Source organism: Tasmannia lanceolata, unplaced genomic scaffold, assembly GCF_043159265.1.
Source record: "Tasmannia lanceolata isolate RefF3 unplaced genomic scaffold, GAP_Taslan_0.1 ptg000037l, whole genome shotgun sequence".
Lineage (NCBI taxonomy): Eukaryota > Viridiplantae > Streptophyta > Magnoliopsida > Canellales > Winteraceae > Tasmannia > Tasmannia lanceolata.
Window position 1 is genome coordinate 27,082,417 of NW_027518714.1, and position 23,904 is coordinate 27,106,320.

Genomic DNA, 23,904 nt, shown 5'->3' on the forward strand with positions numbered 1-23,904 from the left:
ATTCCTTTCTTTCCTTGCATCTTTTAGCTCATTGTGTGTTTGTCTTTGGTTTCTTATGTGTTACTTTTAGCTTGCTTACTTTTTCTAACATGTGATTAATTACTATTTTCTTAACATTACCTCTTGCATAGTTTACATATACTCATTCACAAGCTTAGCTGTAGCATTATTCATTCATCTTATCTTAATTATCTGCTTAGATATAGCTCTTTACTGCTTTTCCTGCTTATCTCATCATATCTGTCATTATCTGCTTAGTTGTAGCTGTGTATGTGATTGTTTACTGGTTTCTTAGATGCATTGAGTTAGAATTAGATGTGATGAGTTATGATTTGTTTGCTTTCTTTGCCTATCCCTGGGTCATGCATGCTTAGGTAGACGTTTTCTCAGGGATGCATGTTCCCATTTCACATGATTTTAGCCCAAAATTCTTCGAAGTGAACAAAAATGGCATAAGAGACCGAGTGCTTGCACTCGGGCAGGTGGAGGTGCTCTCTGGACCTTCCTCATTCGTCACCAGGCACGGACCCTGTAAATCTCTGGATTTATCCATTGCACAGAGTAGATTTCTGGTTCCATGGTCTATCCATGGATGGCGACTCTGAGTTATTTTAGGTACATCTTGGTTTCGAGGCTTTTGTCTCCGAATCAAGAGGTATCTCATATATCGCCACTCGTGCTATGCTATGAGGGTGGGATAAAGCTCTCCTTCACATTGTGGAGATCCAAAGGATGTAGGGGAATCCGTCCCTTAGCCGTCCTTGGGATCGGGGTCCACACTTGTCCACAAGTTGTTCTTTTATTTTGATCCGGTTCGGTTGCGCAATCCAATTGTCTCACCCACTCTTCTTGCTTAGGTTCCACTACACAAATGACCGAGATAAGTCACCTCACATCACATGCATGTAGGCAAGACTGATGCTAGTTGTATACAGAAATAGATGTCCCGTCTCTTACCCAACTAGTAACTATTAAGGCCTGCATAGAACCGAGATGCCATATATCCTTAGTCCCTTAGATCTGTGAATCCTTTAAGCATGACATTTCGACTATGCTACCTAAGGACGAACATGTGTCATAAAATAAGTACATAACACACATTCATTAATTTTAAAACCCATTCATGTGGTAAAATAAACCTTTATTAATTACAGAATGTTATTCTACAGGCTTTTCAAGGCATATACTCTAACAGGAACCAGTTCATTAGTGACAGGTTTGTAGCAGTGTCCAGTTTGTTTCCTTTATCCACCCATTTGCTAGCGGATAGCCTACTGATGCCAACTTGTGGTCAATGGTAAGCCAATTGCAGAACTTCCTGAACTGTGCATTGTCAAACTACTTGTCGTTATTGGTGATGAGGACTCGTGGAATTCCAAATCGGCAAACCACTATAGACACCCCATTTTGACCGAACCTTAAACTCTTATTTTGATTGAAGACTTCCAAAGCCTTATCAATGCGTTTGGATCTAGAATACATGTGGATGAACATGTTTCCCACTGTAGGGTACAAGATAAGCCTTCTCCTACTCGCAAACTCATGTAGCTTGATACCTCTATCTAGAAGTCCCAAACAAGTATAGGCAGACAAAACACTGGCGACCGTAATTCCATCAGGCATTACACCCACTAACTTCATCTGTTCATAAGCTTCCACAGCTTTGGAAGAAAACCCATTCTTCTCATAACCCGATATCATTGTCGTCCATGATGCCACATCCTTAGACTTCATCCTGAAGAAAATCTTCTCCGCTTCCTCCAAATTCCCGCCACTAATATACATTTGAATCAGCGCATTATTAACCGAAACATCAATGCCAAACCCCGTTCTAATCACATAATCCTGAATTTCCCTCCCTAATCTCCTATCACTCATCAACTTGGAAGCCGAGATCACACTTGTCATCGTCATCAAATCCGGTTCGATGGAAAGAACACGAATTGTAAAAAACAATCTCAATCCCTCCAAACACTCCCCATTCTCAAAATAACCTGAAATCATTGCGTTCCACGAAATTCTATCTTTCTTAGACATTCTATCAAACAGCCGGCGTGCGCTACAAACATCACCACATTTCACATACATTGTGATCAAAGCATTAATTACATCAACTTCTGACTCAAACCCAAATCTAATAACATGAACATGAACCTCGCTACCCCTAATCAAATCCGGAACACCACAGCAAGTCCTCAGAACACAAGGAAAAGTGTACAAATCAGGCCTAATTCCTATCCACAGCATCTGATGGTACAAATTCAAGGCTTCATCGAAAAACCCCGCTTTCGCATAACCACCCACCATAACATTCCATGAAAAAATATCCCTCTCTTTCAGTTTACCAAACACAAACCACGCATCGAACAGATTACCAAACCGAACAAACATGCTCAAGAGTGCATTACCCAAGCGTAAACTCAAATGGGTCAAAGAAGAAGAGATGTGAGCGTAGACACGTGCACCTTCACGTACCGCACGCTTCCAGTCACAGAGCCTTAGTAAGGAAATGTAGGTTTGTTCATCAATGGGAATGATAGGGTGTAAAAACTCCGGCCTGTAGCAAGCCGCCACCTGTCCTGGAGTAGGTGAACTCCAGCCTCTCACAGGCCGCCACCTGTCCTGGACACCTCGCCAGTTTTCCCCCTATAAAAAGGGGTTCAAAGCTCAAACCAATGGGTAATGAAAACAAACCCTCTCCACCCAAAACTCCTAAAACTAGCTCTGCACTCCTGCTCATACTGACTTGAGTGTCGAAGGGCCTGTCCGGAGTAAAACCCGGATTGGTCTTCTGACCTCGCTTGCCTTTGTGCAGGACTCAGCCCTCATAGCAGGACTCAGCTACTTTGCTCCCTTTCACTCCGGTCCCTCAGGACTCAGCTCCTCTGGTCTTCCAGCTCCGCTCTCACGTCACTGCTGTACCTGTTACCGATTTTCGGTCTAACAGATTGGGGCCATCCGTGGGACCCCAGAACTAAAAGCTGTTCTCAGACGTCTCGCAAAAATGGCAGGGCACAAGAGCGCGTGAGTACCCACTGCACGGACTGCCCAAGCCATGCTACCTCGCAGGACCCGGAGCGAGCGAATCGCCTCGCTAGTAGTGGCAGCTTCTGCTACCGCCGAGCAGAGCCCTGCTCGCTCAGAGCACCTGAACCCCATGCCCACTTCGGATCAAGTTCAAGCCCTTTTCTAGCAGATGACGGCCCTTGTCGGCCAGTACTAGCAGCTGCTCCAAGCGCCTCCCCAACCTCCTCCGGAAGCTCCACGACCTGCGCAGGAAAGGTCGAATATTCTCAGAGGAGAGTCGTCGCGCCATGGTGAGGACCGAATTCACCACTCCACCAGACAAGTCCGTCATCCCATGACCAGGCACGCACAGACAGAGCCTCACCGCCGCCGAAGGTCGCGGTCTCACTCCGCGCAAAGGCGCCAAGCTCACGAGGAGCGAGCGCCACTAAGGAAATCCAAGCCTCGTCGTGGGAGTCCGGAGAGTCAGTCCGACTCCGCGGCAAGCCAATCGGTGGGAAGGGTCAGGTCCCTAGACCATAGAGCTGATCCGCTGCTACAGAGAATGGAGGAAATGGACCATCGAATAGAGGAACTGGCGAAGGACCAGAGCCGGCCCGCCTCCAGGGCGTTCTCAAGTAGAACGCCGTTCACTGATGATGTACTGGGTGCCCCAGCACCCAGAGGGTTTAAAATGCCAGCCGTCCCGCAGTACGACGGGACTACTGACCCCGTGGACCATTTGGAGACATTCAGAACAATGATGCTCCTCCACAGCGCCTCCGACGGCTTTCTTTGCAGAGCATTCCCGACGACACTAACTGGTGCTGCGAGAGACTGGTACTCCAGGATTAAACCGAACTCCATCAGCAACTTCGATGACTTCGGAGAAGATCTGGTCCGCCACTTCATGAGTAGCCGCAGGCCAAGGAAAACAACAGCATCCTTGATGGCCTTGCGGCAGGACGAAAATGAGCCTTTGAAAGTGTTCGTCCGCCGCTTCAACAGGGAGGCACTTCAAGTGCCAAATCTAGATCCCTCAGCAACTATGAATGCGCTCCTTGCAGGTGCCAGATCTAATGACTTCCGTCGGGCAGTAGCCCGCCAAAATCCTCACTCATTAGCAGACCTAATGGCCGGCGCTGAGGAGTATATAACAGTGGAGGAAACGCTGGCAGCCCTTAACTCGAATCGGAGAACCTTTGAAGATAAAAACCCTCCCAAGCAGCGTAGGGAGGATAAACCTCCCAGGAGAGAGAAGTCTCCACCTCCGCAAAGAAGAGAAGAGAGTTTCACGCCTCTCAACACCTCCAGAAAACATATATTGGTCGCAATCAGCGAAGAAGAATTCGTGAGGTGGCCTGCTAGGATGATCTTTAAAGGAAACAGGAGGGATCCATCAAAATACTGCCGGTTCCACAGGGACCATGGTCACGACACGGATGAATGCTGGCAGCTCAAGGAGGAAATCGAGCAGCTGATCGGCCGGGGCTACTTGAAAAAATATATCCGAACTGACGGCCGTAAACCAGAGCGCAGAGAGAAGAGCCCCCAGGGCCGTAGCCCTTGACGATCACAGCCGCCTCCTACCCAGAATAAGCAACCTCTGCCATCCAGTTCGCAGCCAGAGGCATCCCGATCCCAGCCAAGGGGGGCCATTGGTACAATCATGGGTGGACCTGCGGCCGGGGGCACATCCTCCGCTGCTCGCAAAGCGTATGCGCGGCGAGTTAACGCCGTGCACACGTCCAACAAGAAGATGAGGACGGAGAATGAGATCTCCTTTTCAGACGCAGATCTGGACAACCTCATACTGCCTCACGACGACGCACTGGTCTTAACCATGCTCGTCGCCAACTGGGATGTAAAGAAAATCCTTGTAGACAACGGCAGTTCGGCAGACATTTTGTACTATCACGCCTTCCAGAAGATGATGACAGGCGATGACCACCTGAAGCCGGCGAACTCAGACCTATTTGGCTTCTCCGGAGAGGTTGTGAAAGTAGAAGGCCAGATCGAGCTCCCAGTCCTTGTCGGAGAACCACTGTGCCAAGCGTTCGCCATGGTCAACTTCCTTGTAGTAAGGGCCACTTCGGTCTATAATGCCATCTTGGGGCGGCCTGGCCAGAACCTGATCCGTGCGGTGGCTTCGGCTTATCATCAGAAAATGAAATTCATAACGCCAAATGGCGTGGGAGAAGTTCGAGGAGATCAACCTCAGTCCAGGGAGTGCTACGCAATGGCGCTCAAAGGCAAAAATGCAGTTGAATCACTGCCAATCGAACTATTCGACGTAAGGGACAAACTCAGGGGGACTCAGCCCGCTGAGGATCTTATCTCCATCCCATTATGCCCGGAAGATAAGGAAAAAGTCACTTCGATCGGCTCCTCTCTCAGCAATAGCATTCAGTGCCAGCTCACCAAGTTCCGCCAAGACAATGCAGATGTTTTTGCATGGGTCCCTACTGATATGCCCGACATTGATCCGGAGATCAGCACGCACAGACTCGGTGTTGATTCAACTTGCAAACCGGTTAAGCAGAAAAGGAGGCATTTCGCTTTCGAAAGATGACAGGCGATAAAAGAAGAAGTGGAGAGGCTTCTGAAGGCTGACTTCATTCGGGAGATTCGATATCCCGACTGGTTGGCAAATGTAGTCCTGGTTAAGAAAACCAATGGAAAGTGGAGGACCTGTGTCGATTTCACCGATCTAAATAAAGCCTGTCCCAAAGACAGCTATCCGCTCCCAAAAATCGATCAGCTTATCGTCGCCACTGCGGGTCACGAACTGCTGAGTTTCATGGACGCCTTCTCCGGATACAACCAGATCAGGATGTACGAATCAGATATACCAAAAACCTCCTTCGTCAGAGATCAAGGGACCTACTGTTACCGTGTCATGCCTTTTGGCCTCAAAAACGCTGGGGCTACCTATCAAAGGCTCGTGAACAGACTTTTTCAGAACCAGATCGGCCGTAACATGGAAGTTTATGTGGACGATATGCTGGTCAAAAGCCGGAGTGCACAGGATCATGTGTCTGATCTAAGAGAGACATTTCAGGTCCTGAAGAAGCACAGTATGAGGCTTAACCCCACCAAATGCACTTTCGGCGTTAGCTCAGGAAAGTTCTTGGGGTTTATGGTAAGCCAACGAGGGATAGAAGCAAATCCAGAGAAGATTAAAGCCGTGATGGAGCTCACTGCTCCAAAAACTATAAGAGAAGTTCAGCGGCTCACAGGAATGATAGCCGCATTGGGGCGCTTCATCTCAAAGTCAGCAGAGAGGTGCCTACCTTTCTTCAGCGTAGTCAAAGGACTCAAGACTGCGCCCTGGACAGAAGAATGCCAGACCGCATTCGAAGAGTTGAAGCAGTATCTGTCCTCCCCGCCACTGTTAACAAAGCCGGAACCGGGCGAGGAGCTATTTCTGTATCTCTCCATTAGCTCCACGGCCCTGGCAGCCGTCCTAGTTCGCGAAGAGCATCGCCAACAAAAACCTATATACTATGTCAGCAAATTTCTTCACGACGCAGAAATAAAGTACCAGCGGGTCGAGAAATTGGCTTACGCGCTGGTAATGGCGGCCAGGAAGTTAAGGCCGTATTTCCAAGCCCACACCGTAAAAGTCCTGACTGATCAGCCGCTCAGGCAAGTTCTCCATCGACCAGATATCTCGGGGCGACTCGATGGGCCGTGGAACTGAGCGAGTTCGATATCAAGTACGCACCTAGGCCAGCCATCAAGGCCCAAGTACTGGCAGACTTCGTAGCTGAGTGCACCATTCCCCAGCAAATCGCCGACCCCGAAGCTGTGCAGCCTCCGGTTGTAGAGAAAGCAGCCACTAACGAATGTATAGCAGACGGAACTGAAACAGAAATCATTCAGTCACCAGCAAAGCAGGGTTCGACGACCGCCGCATTGATCTGGGAAGTACATGTCGATGGATCTTCGAATAAGAGTGGTTGTGGAGCCGGCCTTATTCTCACGGGGCCTGACGACTTCACTGCCGATTATGCCCTGAGGTTCGGATTCCGTGCGTCCAACAATGAGGCGGAATATGAGGCCCTCCTTGCCGGAATGAGCCTCGCGATTCAGACTGGCGCTCGAAAGTTGAAGGCATACTGCGACTCCCAGTTGGTTGCAAACCAAATTCAAGGAGTTTATGAAGCCCGAGACGAGCGTATGATCAAATACCTCTCCAAGGTCCACCAGTTATCCAGCAAGTTCAAAAGTTTTGAAGTTATCAGAATCCCCAGAACGGAGAATGCAAAGGCAGATCTACTGTCAAAACTGGCCGCCTCCGGATGCACCACTCTCGGGAGTATATGTATGGAGTTTCTACGGAGATCCAGTATAGAAGGTGAAGCTGCGGAAATAATGCAGGTTGAGAATGAGCCGTGCTGGATGAACGAGATCATCAGTTATCTGCGCGATGATAAACTCCCCGAAGTTAAGAAGAAAGCCCGCAAGGTGATACAGAGACCTGCCCGATTCTCCCTCAGCAATGACAACTTATATAAGAGATCCTATACTCTTCCATACCTGAAGTGCCTCAGGCCGGGCGACGCCGCGTATGCATTGCAGGAGACACATGAAGGGATCTGTGGAGAGCATCTGGGGGGCAAAGCCCTGGCAATCAAGGTGCTACTCAGAGGCCTGTACTGGCCTACCATAAGGCAAGACGCGCTGGGTCTGGTTAAAAGGTGCGAGAAGTGTCAAAAATTCTCTCCCACCATCCACCAGCCCGCCGTGGCAATGGCTCCAATTATTAGTCCACTCCCCTTCGCAGTATGGGGGATGGACATCCTAGGCCCCTTTCCACCGGCCTCCGGAAAGCGCATGTTCGTGGTAGTGGCGATCGACTATTTCACTAAGTGGGTGGAGGCGGAACCTCTAGCCCAGATCACAGAGCAGAACGTGCAGAATTTCTTCTGGAAATCAGTCGTTTGCAGATTTGGGATTCCTCGTGCCTTGATAACGGACAACGGCAAACAATTCGACTGCCGGAACTTTCGGAAGTTCTGCTCCGATCTAAAAATTGAACAGAGGTTCACTTCAGTAGCTCACCCCCAGACCAACGGGCAAACCGAAGTGACTAATAGAATCCTGCTTCAGGGGATAAAGAAAAGACTGGATGAAAAAGGTGGTCGCTGGGCAGACGAGCTTTATCACGTCCTATGGGCGTATCGCACTACTCCTCGTACGCCAACTGGTGAATCGCCATTCAACCTCTCCTTTGGAACAGAGGCTGTAATACCGGTCGATATAGGCGCTCCGTCTCCTAGAATCACCAGCTTCAATGAGCAGCTTAATAGTGACGAACTCCGCGCCAATCTCGACTTACTAGAGGAGATCCGGGAAGAATCTCGAATCCGCGTCGCCGCTTACAAGCAAAGAGTATCCAATTATCATGACTCCAAAGATACGTCCCAGAGAATTCCGGACAGGAGATTTAGTCCTGAGGAAGGCAGCCGTCTCCCAACCATTGAAAGTCGGGAAACTCTCGCCGACTTGGGAGGGACCGTATCGAGTGAAAGAAGTTATTCGCCCAGGAAGCTACAAGCTAGAGACACTGGAGGAGCATCTATTACCCCACACGTGGAACTCCAAAAACCTCAGGAAATATTATCAGTAGTCACATCGTCCGGCGTGAGAGGTGATTTTGTAAATTAAGTTTATGTTAATATGAATAAATAATTCTTTTGCAGATTCAGATTTCCTCTTATATTTGGAAACCCAGTTCATAAAAACTTGGGTACTTTCTGGAAACCCAGTTCATAAAAACTTGGGTACTTTCTGGAAACCCAGTTCATAAAACTTGGGTACTCTCTGGAAACCCAGTTCATAAAACTTGGGTACTCTCTGGAAACCCAGTTCATAAAAACTTGGGTACTCTCTGGAAACCCAGTTCATAAAAACTTGGGTACTCTCTGAAAACCCAGTTCGCCAGAACTTGGCTATCAATCGCTTAGAATCCCAGTTTATTAAAACTAGGGGGCAAGCCGGACAAGTTATTCAACTAAAGCTTATCAAAGACAAGGAGAACAGATGTGGGCAAGTATAATTCCATTAATCAAAATGTAGGGTCTCGAGGACCATTACAGAGTTGGCCTTGAAGGCTGTCAAAAAAAAAAAAAAGGAAATTTAAAGGAAATTTTGGGGCCTCAAGGACCATTACAAAAAGAGTGAAGGAGACGCCTAAGAGACGCCGTGGTCCCCGCCCTGCGGAGATCTGCCCTCCGGGACAGAAGCAATATCGGTGGCATTATCAGCAACAACGTCTGGCTCCTCGTCGACAATCGTCGGCATTGCAGGGAGAGTCAGATTCGTCATCACCAAGGCGGGGTTGGATGCTTTGACTTGCTCGAGACAGTCATAGTACCCAAGCTTGTAGGCCTCACTAGACAGACTGAAGAGTTCGGCCTCCTTCTCCTCTGCAGCCTCCTTCACCGCGACATTCTGCCTCTCCTTGGCTCTCTCCCTCTGGGCACTCATGGCTTTCGCAGCCTTGTGTAGTTTATGCTTCTCGAGAGCCAAATCCTCCGCAAGCAGCTTCTTCTCTGCCTCCACCTGTCCAATGCTCGTTTGGAGCTCCTTAACCTCACTGGCCAGCTTCCCGTTCACCACTTCAGATTTGGTGATGGCTTCGGAGAATTTCTTGCTCTTCTCCTTGAGATCGTTGTAGTATATCCCAATCTGCAGGCAGAAACAAGCATCAGTATAGGAAGAAAGCAAAAGACGGATAGAAAGTAAGTGAATTCATCACTTCTCCTTACCTGATAAAGTGAAGAGAACACCGCCTCTTCGCCTGTAGCTGGCGGCTCGTGGATGACCTGCTGCTTATCCTTCCGAAGGAGACATTTGCTCAGGATCTCAGCCGCTACTCGGCTTTTGCCCAGGCCAGTATCGTCCTTCTGGACGGCCCAATTGGGCCGAAAAACGTTATCACCCGCCCTCGTTGAAGGAGGACGGGCTCCAGCTCCAGTTCCAGTAGATGCACCACCAGATTTAGAAGAACCACCTCCCTGGGCAAAGGGGCCGACTAGCTTCACTGTGGTTTTCGCCTTCGGAGCCGGGGGTGGCGCAGTGTCTTGTGTCAGAGCCGGACTTGCCATCTCAGCCGCCTTTCTCTTTTGGCTCTGTTGGATCGCCTGTTGAGCCCCCTCCTGCGCCCTTGGAAGGGCTCCTTGCCTTATTCTCTCAACTGTTGATTGTTTCTTCATTTCTGCAAGTAAACAAGCAGTCAGAAGCAAAAAAGGAAAACAGCAGTTTTAAGAGTCTAGCTACATACGTGTCGGAGTCGCAATACTTATACCAAGTTCGACCAGAATTTCTTCTCCTGAAAAATCCGAACAGTGAATGAGGCCTATTCGCTCCACCTCCTCCCGCATCAGGGCGAACGTCCTCCTATCGTCGCCCTCAAGAAGCGGTTTGCGGCTCAGCCCGGTGGTATTCAGAGTATCCCACACTAAAGGAACTGGCCAGGCTTCACTGGATTCCGTATCCTTGACATAGAAGAACCTATTCTTCCACGAGTGTATTGACGAAGGGATACCAGTAATGATTTTCAAATCAGGGCGCTGGCTAATATAAATCCAGCCCCCCTCCTTATGCCTTTTCAGATGTGCACAAGCACGGAATAGAGGAACGGACACGCTCCTCTCTAGCCGGCCATGAACAAGGTACAAAAACCCAGTCAGTAACCTCCATGAGTTCGGAGCAACCTGGGCAGGGGCCAGTCCATAATATCGAAGCACCGCGACGAAGAATGGGTGCAAGGGAAATCGAAGCCCTGCTCTCAACGACTCTTCATAAATGCAGAGATCCGGACTTTCGTTGCACGCCCTATCCCCCTCTATTGCCGCTCTCAGCTCAAACGATGGGGGCACACAGTATTTATCTCTAATGTCCCTCAGAATGGACTCGGTGAGGTGATTTTCCTCAACTAGAGCCCGCATGTTGTATTTAGGGTTGGCCTCCATCCACGCTCTAGCGATGACCTCCACGGCCCGGCCAGGAAGGAACGTTGTCGATGCCTCACCAACGTCGCTACCCCCACTCCCCCCTACTCGGTGGAGACTATCAGTCGGGAGTGGGGTGACGTTCAGATCTAATATCACCTCGTCCTTGTCCCCCCCGTCGTCGCTGTCTATAATATCTACTCTAACGGCTGGACTAGCCATTACAGGCTTCTGAAGTGGCCTAAATTCTGAGCTACTACTGGTGGAAGACTCAGAACCGGACTCGGAACTTGAACTACTATCAGACATGTAGTAAAAAGAGGGGCTGAGAAGAATACCGGTGAGTAGAGAGCTCCTAGGTCCACGCACGACTCCAACCACGAACTGCGAAGTCGAACTCGCAGAGCAAGAAAAGAGAAAGAGAAGAAGAAAAGATAAAAAGTGAAAAGTGAAGAATGAGAGGTAAAAACCTCCTTTTATAACTTTTTCAAAGGCGGTGGGGCATTAAATGCGAGGCACGCATCTCAATGGCACTCAAACGGTGCCACGTGTCCCTTATTAAAGACGGACACATTCTCCCAGACAAAGATATGATCGAGTACGCGCGTATGGATACGCGCGTATATAAGCGTATCTCCAGAAGATCTCCGGACTGGATCTCCGGACTCATTCCAAGCCGGACTGGATATAACGCGTTTCTACAAAACGACAAAAACCAGTCCGGCCCAAGCCGGACTGGATATGACGTGTTTTACAAAGCGATAAAAACCAGTCCGGCCCAAGCCGAACTGGATACAAGACGACAAAAACCAGTCCGGCTGGGCCAGACTGGATATAACGCGTTTCTACAAGACGACAAAAACCAGTCCGGCTGGGGCCAGACTGGATATAACGCGTTTCCACAAAGCGACAAAAACCAGTCCGGCCCAAGCCGGACTGGATACAAGACGACAAAAACCAGTCCGGCCCAAGCCGGACTGGCTCAACTCCGGACTGGATCTCCGGACTCATTTCCAGCCGGACTCAGGACTCGATTTATGGACTCGTTTCCAGCCGGACTCCGGACTGGACCTCCGGACTCATTTCCAGCCGGACTCCGGACTCGATTTATAGACTCATTTTCAGCCGGACTCCGGACTGGACCTCCGGACTCATTTTTAGCCGGACTCCGGACTGGATCTCCGGACTCATTTTCAGCCGGACTCCGGACTGGATCTCCGGACTCATTTTCAGCCGGACTCCGGACTGGATTTCCGGACTCGCTTCTAGACAACGCCTACCCATCCAGGAAAGTGATCAACCACACTTCCCCAAGTCACTCAATAACTTGGAGAACTGAGGGGCAACTGACAGGGTGTAAAAACTCCGGCCTGTAGCAAGCCGTCACCTGTCCTGAAGTAGGTGAACTCCAGCCTCTCACAGGCCGCCACCTGTCCTGGAGTAGGTGAACTCCAGCCTCTCACAGGCCGCCACCTGTCTTGGAGTAGGTGAACTCCAGCCTCTCACAGGCCGCCACCTGTCCTGGAGTAGGTGAACTCCAGCCTCTCACAGGCCGCCACCTGTCCTGGACACCTCGCCAGTTTTCCCCCTATAAAAAGGGGTTCAAAGCTCAAACCAATGGGTAATGAAAACAAACCCTCTCCACCCAAAACTCCTAAAACTAGCTCTGCACTCCTGCTCATACTGACTTGAGTGTCGAAGGGCCTATCCGGAGTAAAACCCGGGTTGGTCTTCTGACCTCACTTGCCTTTGTGCAGGACTCAGCCCTCATAGCAGGACTCAGCTACTTTGCTCCCTTTCACTCCGGTCCCTCAGGACTCAGCTCCTCTGGTCTTCCAGCTCCGCTCTCACGTCACTGCTGTACCTGTTACCGATTTTCGGTCTAACAGGGAATTTGGGTGTCTTTCATGGAATATAAGTGGTTAAGAGCTTGGTCTAAGTTCCCTTGGATGCAGAGCTCGCATATATCTGAATTCAAATTTGTGGAGTTTATGGAGCTTGTGTTGTGAGCAGATATTTGTTGAATCTTTTTTAGGGAGGTTTGGAGATTTTTGGGTTGGGAGAGAAATTGAGGGATTTGGGTCTTTTGGGTTGTGCGGGAAGAGGACGAAGAAGGCCATTTAGAAGAGGATTGGGAGGGTTTTTTGCAGAAACAGCCATTTCTGGAAGAGAAAGAGAGCATTGCTTTGGTCTTTGTGTGTGGGGGTTTTGATGGGGTTTATCGTTTAAGCAAAAATTCAGATCATTGTTTGTTTGTTTTTTAACTCAGTACGTTGGGTTTGGTCGTGTTGATTAAAAAGAAGATTCGGGATTTTAAAGCATTGCTGTGGAAAATTCCGATTTGTTGGGCGACTCATCTAGCTTATGGATACAATTTAAGAAACAAATCTAGTGGAGATTTAAGCTTCATCTTGTCGGGATTAGATCCTTTTGCTTTACGCCTTTACACACGACTTGAGTTTCCTACAGCTAATTTTAGATTACCTGACAAAATTGTAAGGACTAAATTCATCCCTTCATCCCTCAAAAGGGATAAATTCAACCAACAACTAATTGTTTAGATTTTTGAATAAGGTAGGCCCCACCTACACCTCTCTCTCTCTCTCTCTTCTTTGAACACGAATCCTTAGTGGGGCCCAACAATGGATGGTTTAGATTGGGTGCAACTCGGGTCTGGTTGAGGGTTGGGGCAACCTGGCCCGAGCGAAACCCGACATTTTTTATGATTTTTTTTTTTTTTTGTAAGCTTAAAATCTCTGGTCGGGTCGGGTTCAGGTTGGAAAAAGAGGTTCCTCAGGTTGGGCTGGGTTGGAAATCGGGTCATGTCGGATTTGGGCTGGGAAAAAAGGGTACATCCGGTCGGAAAGGGTTGGCCCCAACCCCGACCCAAATTACAACCATAGTTTAGATCTTTGAAGAAGGTGGACACAACCTATTTACATTGAGGCTCAACAGATGAACGGTTTGCATCTTTCAACAAAGTGGTCCCGGTGAAATTTTAGAGAATATGGGTTACATATGATCTATGTAGTGCCATATAGTAGATGGGCCCCCTTGTGTATTATGCCCGTTTGTAGGTGAGCATAGGTTTTGAAAAAATACAATGAAGCCTCCCTTGTTCGAAGATCCAAACCATTCCGTTGTTCGGCCCCAATGGTTCTAGTTTTTTACCCAAATATTATCTCCATTGGATAATCCTAACCCTCTAATTTGTAGATAAACTATACCATATAGAAATCTCTACAGGTCAGAGTGTTAGGATCATCACATGGAGATGATTTTTGGGGAAAGTTGGGATCAAATGAACGATTTGGATATTGGAATAACGTGGACCACAATGAATTTTCTAATAAATGTGTTATATAAGTGCACGTATTTCTTTTAAAAATAGAGTGGGCCCACCTTGTTCAAAGATCTAATAATTTTCTTTAACCCACATATCTGACTTCGTAGATGATCATGAACTTGCGTGAAGCTTTGCAATAAGAAACCTTCAAGATTGCCAAGCAGCGGCAGAATGTTGAGCTGCACTTTCGAGTCCAACTTAAACTAAAAGACCCAATGCTGTTAGGAAGAGGAAGAGTTACAGAATTGTCCTCCCAAGAATCCCGAGGCAAGTTCCAAAAGGTTTCTAAGAGAATTCCGTTGTTTCTTCTTCATGCACATAAAGAAATAGAGAAGTTGTGAAGGACAAAGGATGACCCATTGATTGGCTGACTCTCCATGCATCAACAGCATCTAGACCAGGAAGAACCCACCCGATTGAATTCTGGGTGCAATTTCTGTGTAGACTTGCTAGCAACATAAAGACTTGAATGCATAAATTTCAATCTCCAACCCATAGACTAAAATAAAAACATAGATATATGTATCCATTGAGATACAGAACAGTTAATGGTAAGAAAAGATGACTACGTAATTGTTAGGAAGTAATAAGGGATATCAAGTACCAACCTGGAAGATAATTCATCCGGATATATTCAGGCTTAGAGAAGAGTTTAATGTGAGTTTCGCTTTGGGCAGCAGTTTCAAACACTGGCATATTCATTTCCTATGAAAAAGAAATGCTCTTATATCTATTCAAACCAATGAACTCTATATATCTGACCAGGAGGGCAGATTCCAGTAAATGTTCAGTAGGAGCATTGCAATTATAATAGAAAATACGGTTAATAACCAACATAAGAAAGGATCAATTAATCAACTGCATCCTACAACCTGCCTGTTATTTTTTAAATAGAGTACAAGGTTCAACCCAGTAACTTACCAAGAAAACTTCTCATCATTCCTATGAGCAGTCATTTCCATCTGCTGAAAATAGAATTTATTGGACATGGGGGTTCGAGGTCCCAGATGAAACTTCAGGCCCTTCAGCTGCTGGTTCTTTGAGCGCTGACCCATTCAATGAATTTTTCCCACTCGCAACTGATTCATGAATGGACCCATTTCTAATCTCCGTCTCTTTATTTTGGTCCTCTAAATCATTTGCAACTGGCCCATTAGTAGCCTCTTCCCTCGGACACTTTTATTGCTGCTTTCTTAACAGCCATTTTTGGTTCCTTCTCCTGCAGCAAATCTTCCTTAGCCAAGGAAGAGAATTGGGAATCCAGAGACCTTGCTGCGCCTAACCATGAAAAACAATCACCAGTAGTACTCCCCCTAGGTAGGGAGTCGAATTTGCAAGTGACCCAAATGTCAAAATCATGAACTGCTGAATCAAAGCCCCACCAGACGTCCCCAAAGGGTTGCAGACAACATCAATGGCTGCCTTCCCTTTTACCTACAAGCAAATTGAAGCCGAATGAATTATTTGGTGATATGATAGAAGGGATGGACATGTAGAATTGAGTAAGAACAATGAATGCAGGACGTCGTACGTTCAGACTTTTGTATCTTCATCCAAGGGGATATAAGCCATTTCTTTGCAAGGGTCGAATAAGCTGTATTTTGCACTCTCACAATATTCTGCAGAGCTCCCACATAAACAGCTGCAAGTAGAGGAGTGATCCCAAGACTCCCAAGTAAGGGGGTCAGTGGCCCACCAAACAAAATCAGAGAGAAGAATCCTACTCCCGTAAGGAGTAACACTGTAGGTGTGATCATGGCAGCAACTCCCCACCCATACTTGCGAAATATCACTCGGCTTAAGAGCATCATTATGAATGTTGCAATCCCAGTGGCAGTTGAAAAATCACCCATAAAGGATGAGTATTCATTTGGGCTGGGAAACTGCAATATGAAGAAGAGAGAGTCTGTAAAGGGTGGCACTGGTAGGCAGACAGTAACAAGAAGATTCAATAGAGGCAATTTCCTTACCTGAGCCTTCAGCTTTGATTTCCACGTGACTTCGACAAGGTTGATGCTAATACCATATGCAACCACCAACATGGCAAGGTCCCTCACATATCTTGAATTGATTAAGAACTTCAAGCTTTCCTTCAAGCCAAGTTTGGGTTTTTCCTACAATGAAATTTAATGTTATGTGACAAAAAACAGAAAGAAGACAACCAATAGAAAACGTTTGAAATGATCCTTCCAGAGGCCTACCTTCTTCTTACGACTGGGTTTTGGAAGAGAGGAATCACTCAAAACAAAGGTATTCACACTCCAGTAGATTGCACAGATTCCAAGCCCCAGCAGTACCACAATGCTCATCATTCCTTTGAGGGAAATTGCCCAACCGTCGACCCCTGGTCCCAAACTCTTCCGCAGGTTAGAGAAGTACTTTACTGTACGACCTGAAAAGATAAGGGCAACAGTTGCTCCAAGGCCAAATAGTGGATAAAATTGTTTTGCTTCATCGACAGTAGTGATTTGAAAAAGGAGGAATATTGTTACAACGGAAGTGAACATACAGTTATGAACCAGGATTGCAAACAAAAAAAGTTGGGGAAAAAACAGTGTTCAGGAGTAATTTGATTGTAGAGCTTCAACTAAGAAATTTTGTAGTCCAAATGAATAAAATAGCAATGAGAATAAAAACGAGTTTTAACTATAAAGTTGTGATCTAGAAATGTAGATCTCCCTTTTCTACTCAGAGGTTGTAAACAAATGATGTTTCGAAGTCACGCTTTTGTATTTGAAGAGGTACTTCATTAGACCCATAAGCTTAGAACCTATGCTTCCAAATTACCTCCAATGAAAGTACAGTAACCAGTAGTAGACATTCTGTCCACAGGGGATCCTGCCCAGTCTGCATCTGAATACCCCTCAATCCTCATGTGACTAAGCTATCTGAATACCCCTCAATCCTCATGTGACTAAGCTTTATGAAGAACGGTCCTTTACTAGAAGCTTTCTTAAGATATCTCACAATCTGGGTGACTGCTGACCGGTGAGATGTGCGAGGCAAGCTCATGATGAATATCGATAACAAGTAACAACACACCACCAACAACAATCTCCTACAACGACCACAAAAGAGCCAACAACAAACTACCAATCAACGAAGAACCAACAACAACACAACCAACTAACCACCAATACCACAAACCAATAAATCACCAACAAATCACAACATATCACCAACAAGTCGCCAACAAATGAGTCCAACACAAACAACAATAACCATCACCACCATACATCAGTATGCAGTTCCAGGATGGAAGGATACGCCAACAACACACAAAAGCATCACCAACAAGGTGAAATCACCAAACATTACTCCAGAACCAACAAATAAAGATGAAAAATGTCAAGGGTGAGTGTTTAAGCCATCAAAGCAAAGGAAGAGATATGTGAGATGGATTAGGGTTAGGATTAGATGAAGATTCAAAGTGTTTAGGGACTGCTGGGAATAGATTGAGGTGCTAGGGTTGGGGTTTGAGGTTCGTAAAATCAAAGAATAGTTGTTTGATGGTTGATCGTGGCGTGGGTGGGTGAGTGGGTGTGGGGATTTTGGTGGGTGGGGGGGGATTGGATTTATGCGGACTACGTCTCCGTGTAATCAACTTACCCCTGTAAGTAAACATGAGGAACAGTTACTGAAATCCTGATTCTAAACTTTTGAAAATCCTGTATCAACTTATCGATTATGAGGAACATAAGTAAACCATTATCATAGCCTGTATCTCCAATCAAGTGAGCAGCACGGTCAATTGGTTTGTAGACTATAGTAAAAAAAGACATGGATTGTAGACATGGAGAACTCAAGTGAATTCTTTTAGTGTTGCAAGATGTTTGAATCACCAGGTCCACAGTTTGCTGTCAACACATATTCTACTAGTTATACTGTGAATGATATTATTTGATTAAGAGAAACCCCTCAAACAGGAGTTCATTACCAGATAGCATAAATACTGAATAGGTGATCTGTATACCTGCCACAAGTTTAGAATACTGATGTTTCAACACATATAAAGTTGGCAGCAGCAAGAATGAACTCAGTTTTACTCAGTATTTCCAACTATTAGTTCATCAACGTGGATTTTCCCAAAGCAGGGTTACAGAAAATATGAAAAGAAAAAGGACATCGTAATTGGGAGATTACCTAGCAAGTTCGACCCTGAACTTCTCTATATTTCTATTGATTTTATGAACTCTAAAGAATAATCAGCAATAATAGAACCCAAATAAAAGTCTTTCCTTCATATTTGACAGATGACAGTGGATCTTGAAATCCAGAAATCTCATACAAACAAAAGCATTTAGAACTAGAGTTCAGCAACGACAAGATCAAGATTGTATAGAGTTGTGCCATTAAAAATAGGATTATAGAGTTGTAATTGCTCACATAGAAAACTTTTAGACCAGAAAAAAACAGGTCCAGGGAAATTTGCTAGGTGTGGGACGTATGTTCTCTGCATGAAACCAATGACAGAAAAGTAACCGTTGCAAGAAGGAAGGACGTATGTTCCCCCTCCCCCCCCCCCCCCCCCCCGATCAATCAATTCATCAATCTACCCTTTAATCCCTGTCCCTTTGTGACAGAGACAGCTTTGCCTATCTCAAACTCCTTACCTTCCTCGCCTAACTCGCCCCCAAGTTTCGAAAGCTCGATCCGAGCCTCTCTCCTCCCTCCTGATGACCCAGTTAACTCAGCTCCTCAAGCCTCGACTCACACCTGGCAACCCAATCCATCTATAGACTTAACCCCTACTGCTCTGACTAACCCCTGGCTACCTCTCGAGGAAATCTCTGATAAAGTTTCAAATAAAGTTAATGGGCGGGAAACTGAAAGTTATCCTAGAAACTCCCGCCCAGATCTTGTTTCTCTTGAATCCTTTCCCGCTTTGAAAAGTCCAATTCTTTCAAAAATTGATCCAACTTTGCCTTCTCCCCCTGTAAACTTCCCAGAAATTCATGAAAATGGAAACGGAAAAAAGCATGAAATTGGTCCCTGGAAAAAGCTCTTCTCTTCAAAGGCAGAGAAATCTGCAAGCACGAAAATTGAGTTCCATTCTCCCATCCTTTCAGACATTGGTACTACTGACGCTGAGTTCGCTATGGAAGACTTTGAAGAAGAAAGATGGAGTAATTGTCTTTTTGGCTACTTCATTGGACGAAAACCTTATTTCTCTGCCCTTAAAGATCATCTCATCCGAAAATGGAAGCTTAAAGGAGAATTCCAAATGTCGGTGCTCCCAAACAACTTCTTTCTATTCAAATTCTTTCTAGAGGAAGACTGTACAAAAGTTCTTGAAGGGCCGATTACCACCTACGGAGGAAGGGCCCTTATTTTGCAGAGATGGTACCCGGGGTGTCCTCTTCATAGATCCAAGCTCTCCAAACTTCCAATTTGGATCAAGTTTCCAGCTCTGCATCTAAAGTACTGGTCTGCTAAAGGTTTGGGCAAACTTGCAAGCACCATTGGAATGCCATTATACATGGACACCCAAACTGCGGAAGCTTCCAGGCTCGGATTTGCTCGCGTGTGTATTGAAGTTTTTCCAGACAGCCCCCTTCCCGACCATGTTAGAATCCACACTCCCACAGGTATTGAAATTCAGCCAGTCGAATATGATTGGAAACCCTTTGCCTGTAAATCCTGCCAAGATTTCGGTCATTCCCTGTCCAGATGCCCCATGACCCAAGAAGTTCATAAGCAAGTTCAAAAACAAGAGTGGATCCCGAAATCTCAGGTCCATCCCTACAAACCCGATAAACGAAAAACTCAAGTCTTGATAACCAAAACCTCCCAAAATCTGGACTCCTTCACCCCCTGTGCTTCTAACAAATTTAGTACTCTTGCTGATGTGGAGGAAGAACACTCTCCCATTATTTCATGTCCTCCGGAAAAAGTTAGATTCCCTCCCGTCAATCTCTGCATAGTAGCCACTCAAATAACCAAATCCCCCGACCCCTGTTCCCTGGAAAATATCCCAGTTGCTGCCGAAACCATCCCCTTAAATCCAAACCCAATCCCAAATCAACTAGACCTTACCAATAGCCCTACCCCAATCCCTGGTAACCAAATCTCTCTGAATTGTTCCATTGGCCCTTCTGATACTATGTCAATGGAGGACCAAATTTGGAACAAACCAAAGATCCCGGAATCAAAATTTCCCCCTGGCCACATTTTTTGCACCTCTGGATCCAATCCCTCTGATCCCCCAGCTCAGTCAAATTCCCCCTCCAAATCGACTCAATCTCTCCTCATTGCTAACTCCAAAAGAGCCACCTTTTCCCAAAAATCCCCCAATGTTTCCCAATGATTTTAGGATCCTGGAACATTAGAGGAATCTGTTCTAACCCAAAGAGAAAGGAAATCACAAACTTTATTCGATCAAAAAATCTCCCAATCTGTTGCCTGCTTGAAACTAAAGCTAAAACCCATAATCTTGATGAAATCACTGGCAAAATTTGTCAGGGTTGGAAATCTCATGGAAATTATTCATCTGTCATCAAAGGGAGGATTTGGATTCTTTGGGATCCTTCCATTGTAGAAATTAAAATAAAAGAAGAATCCAGCCAACTCATTCACTGTGAGATTCTTTTCCTCCAATCTAACTTTTTTTCGATCTAACTGTAGTCTATGCCCACAATTACCATATCCCCCGCAGATCTCTTTGGTCTAATTTGGAAGAAATAGCCTCTAGAATTTCTCGCCCTTGGCTGGTTGCTGGAGATTTCAACGTTGTCCGCTTCCAAAATGAAAGATTGGGAGGGAGCTTGGGATCCATTTCTGAAATGGAAGAGCTTAATAGTTGCATTGCAAACTGCTTTCTGGATGACTTATTCTCCGTTGGTCACAATTATACCTGGTCAAATAAACAAGTGCAGAGGAAATTTGCAAAGCTCGATCGGGTGTAAGTAAATGACCTTTGGATCACTCAAAATTCTCAATCATTTGTCGAATTCTTAACCGAAGGAATTTCTGACCACTCCAAATTCACGGTCACTCTTTCCCCCTATGTCAGTCTTGGTCCCAAACCTTTCAAATTTATGAACATGTGGCTTCAAGACTTGTCTCTCTACCCGGTTGTTGAAAGTGCCTGGAATATCAAAATTTTTGGAAACCCAATATATGTGGCGTACCAAGAAATTGAGAGAAGTTAGATTGAAAATCAAGGAGTGGAACCATCAGGTGTTCGGGAGGGTTGATAATGTTGTCCCTTTTATTCGAAGAGATTTGGATCACATTCAATCCTTAATTGCTTCAAATCCTGGAAATTCAGATCTCTACCCGGCGGAAGAAAATCTGTGTGCTGATCTCAAAATTGCCATGGATAAAGAAGAGAATTTCCTCAGGCAAAAATCTCGCATCCAATGGCTGAATCTTGGAGATTCAAATTCCAAATTCTTCTATTCTTCCATTAAGAGCCGACAGAACAGAAATAATATCAGAGCCATTCTTAGAGCTGATGGTTCTTCTGCCTCTGATCCTAAGGAAATAGCCCAAATTTTCGTCGCATTTTTCAACAAAGTGTTGAACAATGGAAAATCTTAGCAGAAAAGAAGCCCTTCCCCTTGCAGATACCTATCCACCGAAGATGCAGATAGTCTTTCTATCCCAGTCACCGACGAAGAAATCACCTCTGCAGTTTTTAAAGCAAATGGAGACAAAGCTCCGGGTCCCGATGGCTTCAATGCCTCATTCTTCAAACAATTCTGGTATGTTGTGGGTAAAGATTTCATTAAAGTTATCAAGAACTTCTTCAAACATGGCAAGCTTCTCTCAGAGGTAAATGACACTTTCATCTCTCTCATTCCCAAAGGCCCTGATGTCTCCCTGCCTTCTAAATTTCGTCTGATTTCCCTTTGCAACTTCACTTACAAAATCATATCTAAAATCCTTGCTGATAGACTAAGAACCAAAATCCATAGTCTTATAAACCCTGCCCAATCTGCTTTCATTAAAGGTAGAAATATTCATGAAAACATCCTATTAACTCATGATATCCTTCATAAATTCCATCTGGAATCCTCCCAACCTTCTATGTGCCTTAAAGTGGATTTAGCCAAAGCCTTTGATAACATTAACAGGGAGGCCCTTCTCTCCTTCATGTCAGATCAGGGATTTAACAACACCTAGATTCAATGGATCAGAGCTTGTATTGAAAAACCCTCCTTTTCGGTCTTGATTAATGGCACTCCCCAAGGGCATTTCACTTCCTCTAATGGTTTAAGGAAAGGGGACCCATTATCCCCCCTTCTTTTAACCATAGCTATGGAAATGCTCTCCATCTCTGTTGAAAAGGCTCTCGCAAAAGGAAAAATTACTACGCCATTCCACTTCAAAGATATTTCCATCTCCCATTTACTTTTTGCAGATGATCTCATGTTTTTTCTCAATGGAGATTTAGCTTCAGCAAAGGGTATTCTATATTGCCTCAAATCTTTCTCTAAGATCTCTGGATTGGAAGCGAATCTTGATAAAAGTGAAGTGTTCTTCTCTGGAACAAGCTCTAGAGTGAAAAGAAGAATTTCCGACACTCTCAATATCCAAGAAGGAAAATTTCCAATAAGATATCTGGGGATCCCTCTCTTCACATCAAATCTGAGAATTCAAGATTGCTCGTCGCTCATTTCTAAAATTAGAAGAAGGATTTCAGGGTGGAGCACAAAATTTTTAAGTCAAGCGGGTAGAGTGGAACTCATAAAATCAGTTATTAACTCTTTCCAAATCTATTGGTCATCAGCCTTTAATTTACCTAAAAGAGTCATGGATGAGATTGAAAAAAATTGCAGAGCTTTTATATGGAGTCATGATACAGGTCAAATCAAATACCATTCTATTGGTTGGGAAGATTTTTGTCGACCAAAGAATGAAGGAGGGATGGGTATCCGAAAATTCTCAGATGTAAACAACGCTCTTCAAATGAAATTGTTCTGGAACACTATCAATAAAGAAGACTCTCTCTGGGCCAAGTGGTTTAAAAGCAAATACCGTAAGGCCAGAAACATTTGGACTATGAAAATGCCAGCTAAGCCTTCGTGGGGTGTTAGAGGTATGTTTAAAGCTCGTAATCTTTCTAAACCTTTCATTTGCTACAATGGAGGTAAAGCAGAAGAGATCGATCTTTGGAATCAGCCTTGGCACCCCAAGAGCTCGCACTGCATCGTCCCTAGCATCTGCAAATTTCCTCTCCCAGATCCTGAGAAGAGATGGTTGGATCAACTCTATGCGCAAAGACTCTCTTAAAGATGAATTCAAGCTTCTCCAAAACCTAATCTCAAATGAGGATAATAAAAACTATCCTATCTGGATTCCCTCTACAGACGGAGCTTTTAGCACCAAAAGTGCCTGGAATTCTATTCGAGTCCACAACTTAAATCCTCCCTGGACTGATATTGTGTGGTTCAAAGTTCATGTCCCTAAATATGCCACCACATCATGGAAGGCTCTCCTTAATAAGATGAGCACTAAAGATCGAATATTCTGCAGAGGCACCCAATCTGATTCCTCCTGTGTTCTATGTAATTCGGCCTCAGAATCAGTGAATCACCTGTTCTTCAAGTGCGGGTATTCTGCTTGGGTCTGGAGACAAATTCTCTG

At 45.6% G+C, this 23,904-nt stretch overlaps 2 protein-coding genes and 2 pseudogenes across 3 annotated transcripts; 2 read left to right on the plus strand and 2 right to left on the minus strand.

Moving 5' to 3' along the window:
• Positions 1-1,120: 1,120 nt before the first annotated feature.
• LOC143860890 (pentatricopeptide repeat-containing protein At1g15510, chloroplastic pseudogene) lies at positions 1,121-2,529 on the minus strand (annotated as a pseudogene).
• Positions 2,530-6,196: 3,667 nt separating this feature from the next.
• On the plus strand, positions 6,197-8,753 carry LOC143861359 (uncharacterized). The gene is made up of 5 exons (XM_077372287.1): positions 6,197-6,546; positions 6,675-7,028; positions 7,254-7,389; positions 8,053-8,529; positions 8,715-8,753. The coding sequence occupies exons 1-5, from the start codon at positions 6,197-6,199 to the stop codon at positions 8,751-8,753; spliced, it is 1,356 nt and encodes a 451-aa protein (XP_077228402.1).
• Positions 8,754-15,136: 6,383 nt separating this feature from the next.
• LOC143861361 (ADP,ATP carrier protein 1, chloroplastic-like) lies at positions 15,137-16,820 on the minus strand (annotated as a pseudogene). The gene is made up of 4 exons (XR_013239954.1): positions 16,515-16,820; positions 16,284-16,427; positions 15,853-16,196; positions 15,137-15,747 (listed from the first exon to the last, which is right to left on the minus strand). The product of XR_013239954.1 is annotated as an ADP,ATP carrier protein 1, chloroplastic-like (transcript).
• A 1,286-nt stretch (positions 16,821-18,106) lies between these two features.
• LOC143861362 (uncharacterized) lies at positions 18,107-21,855 on the plus strand. Its single transcript, XM_077372288.1, has 4 exons — positions 18,107-18,119; positions 18,897-20,372; positions 20,938-21,214; positions 21,534-21,855. The coding sequence occupies exons 1-4, from the start codon at positions 18,107-18,109 to the stop codon at positions 21,853-21,855; spliced, it is 2,088 nt and encodes a 695-aa protein (XP_077228403.1).
• The last annotated feature ends 2,049 nt before the right edge of the window (positions 21,856-23,904 follow it).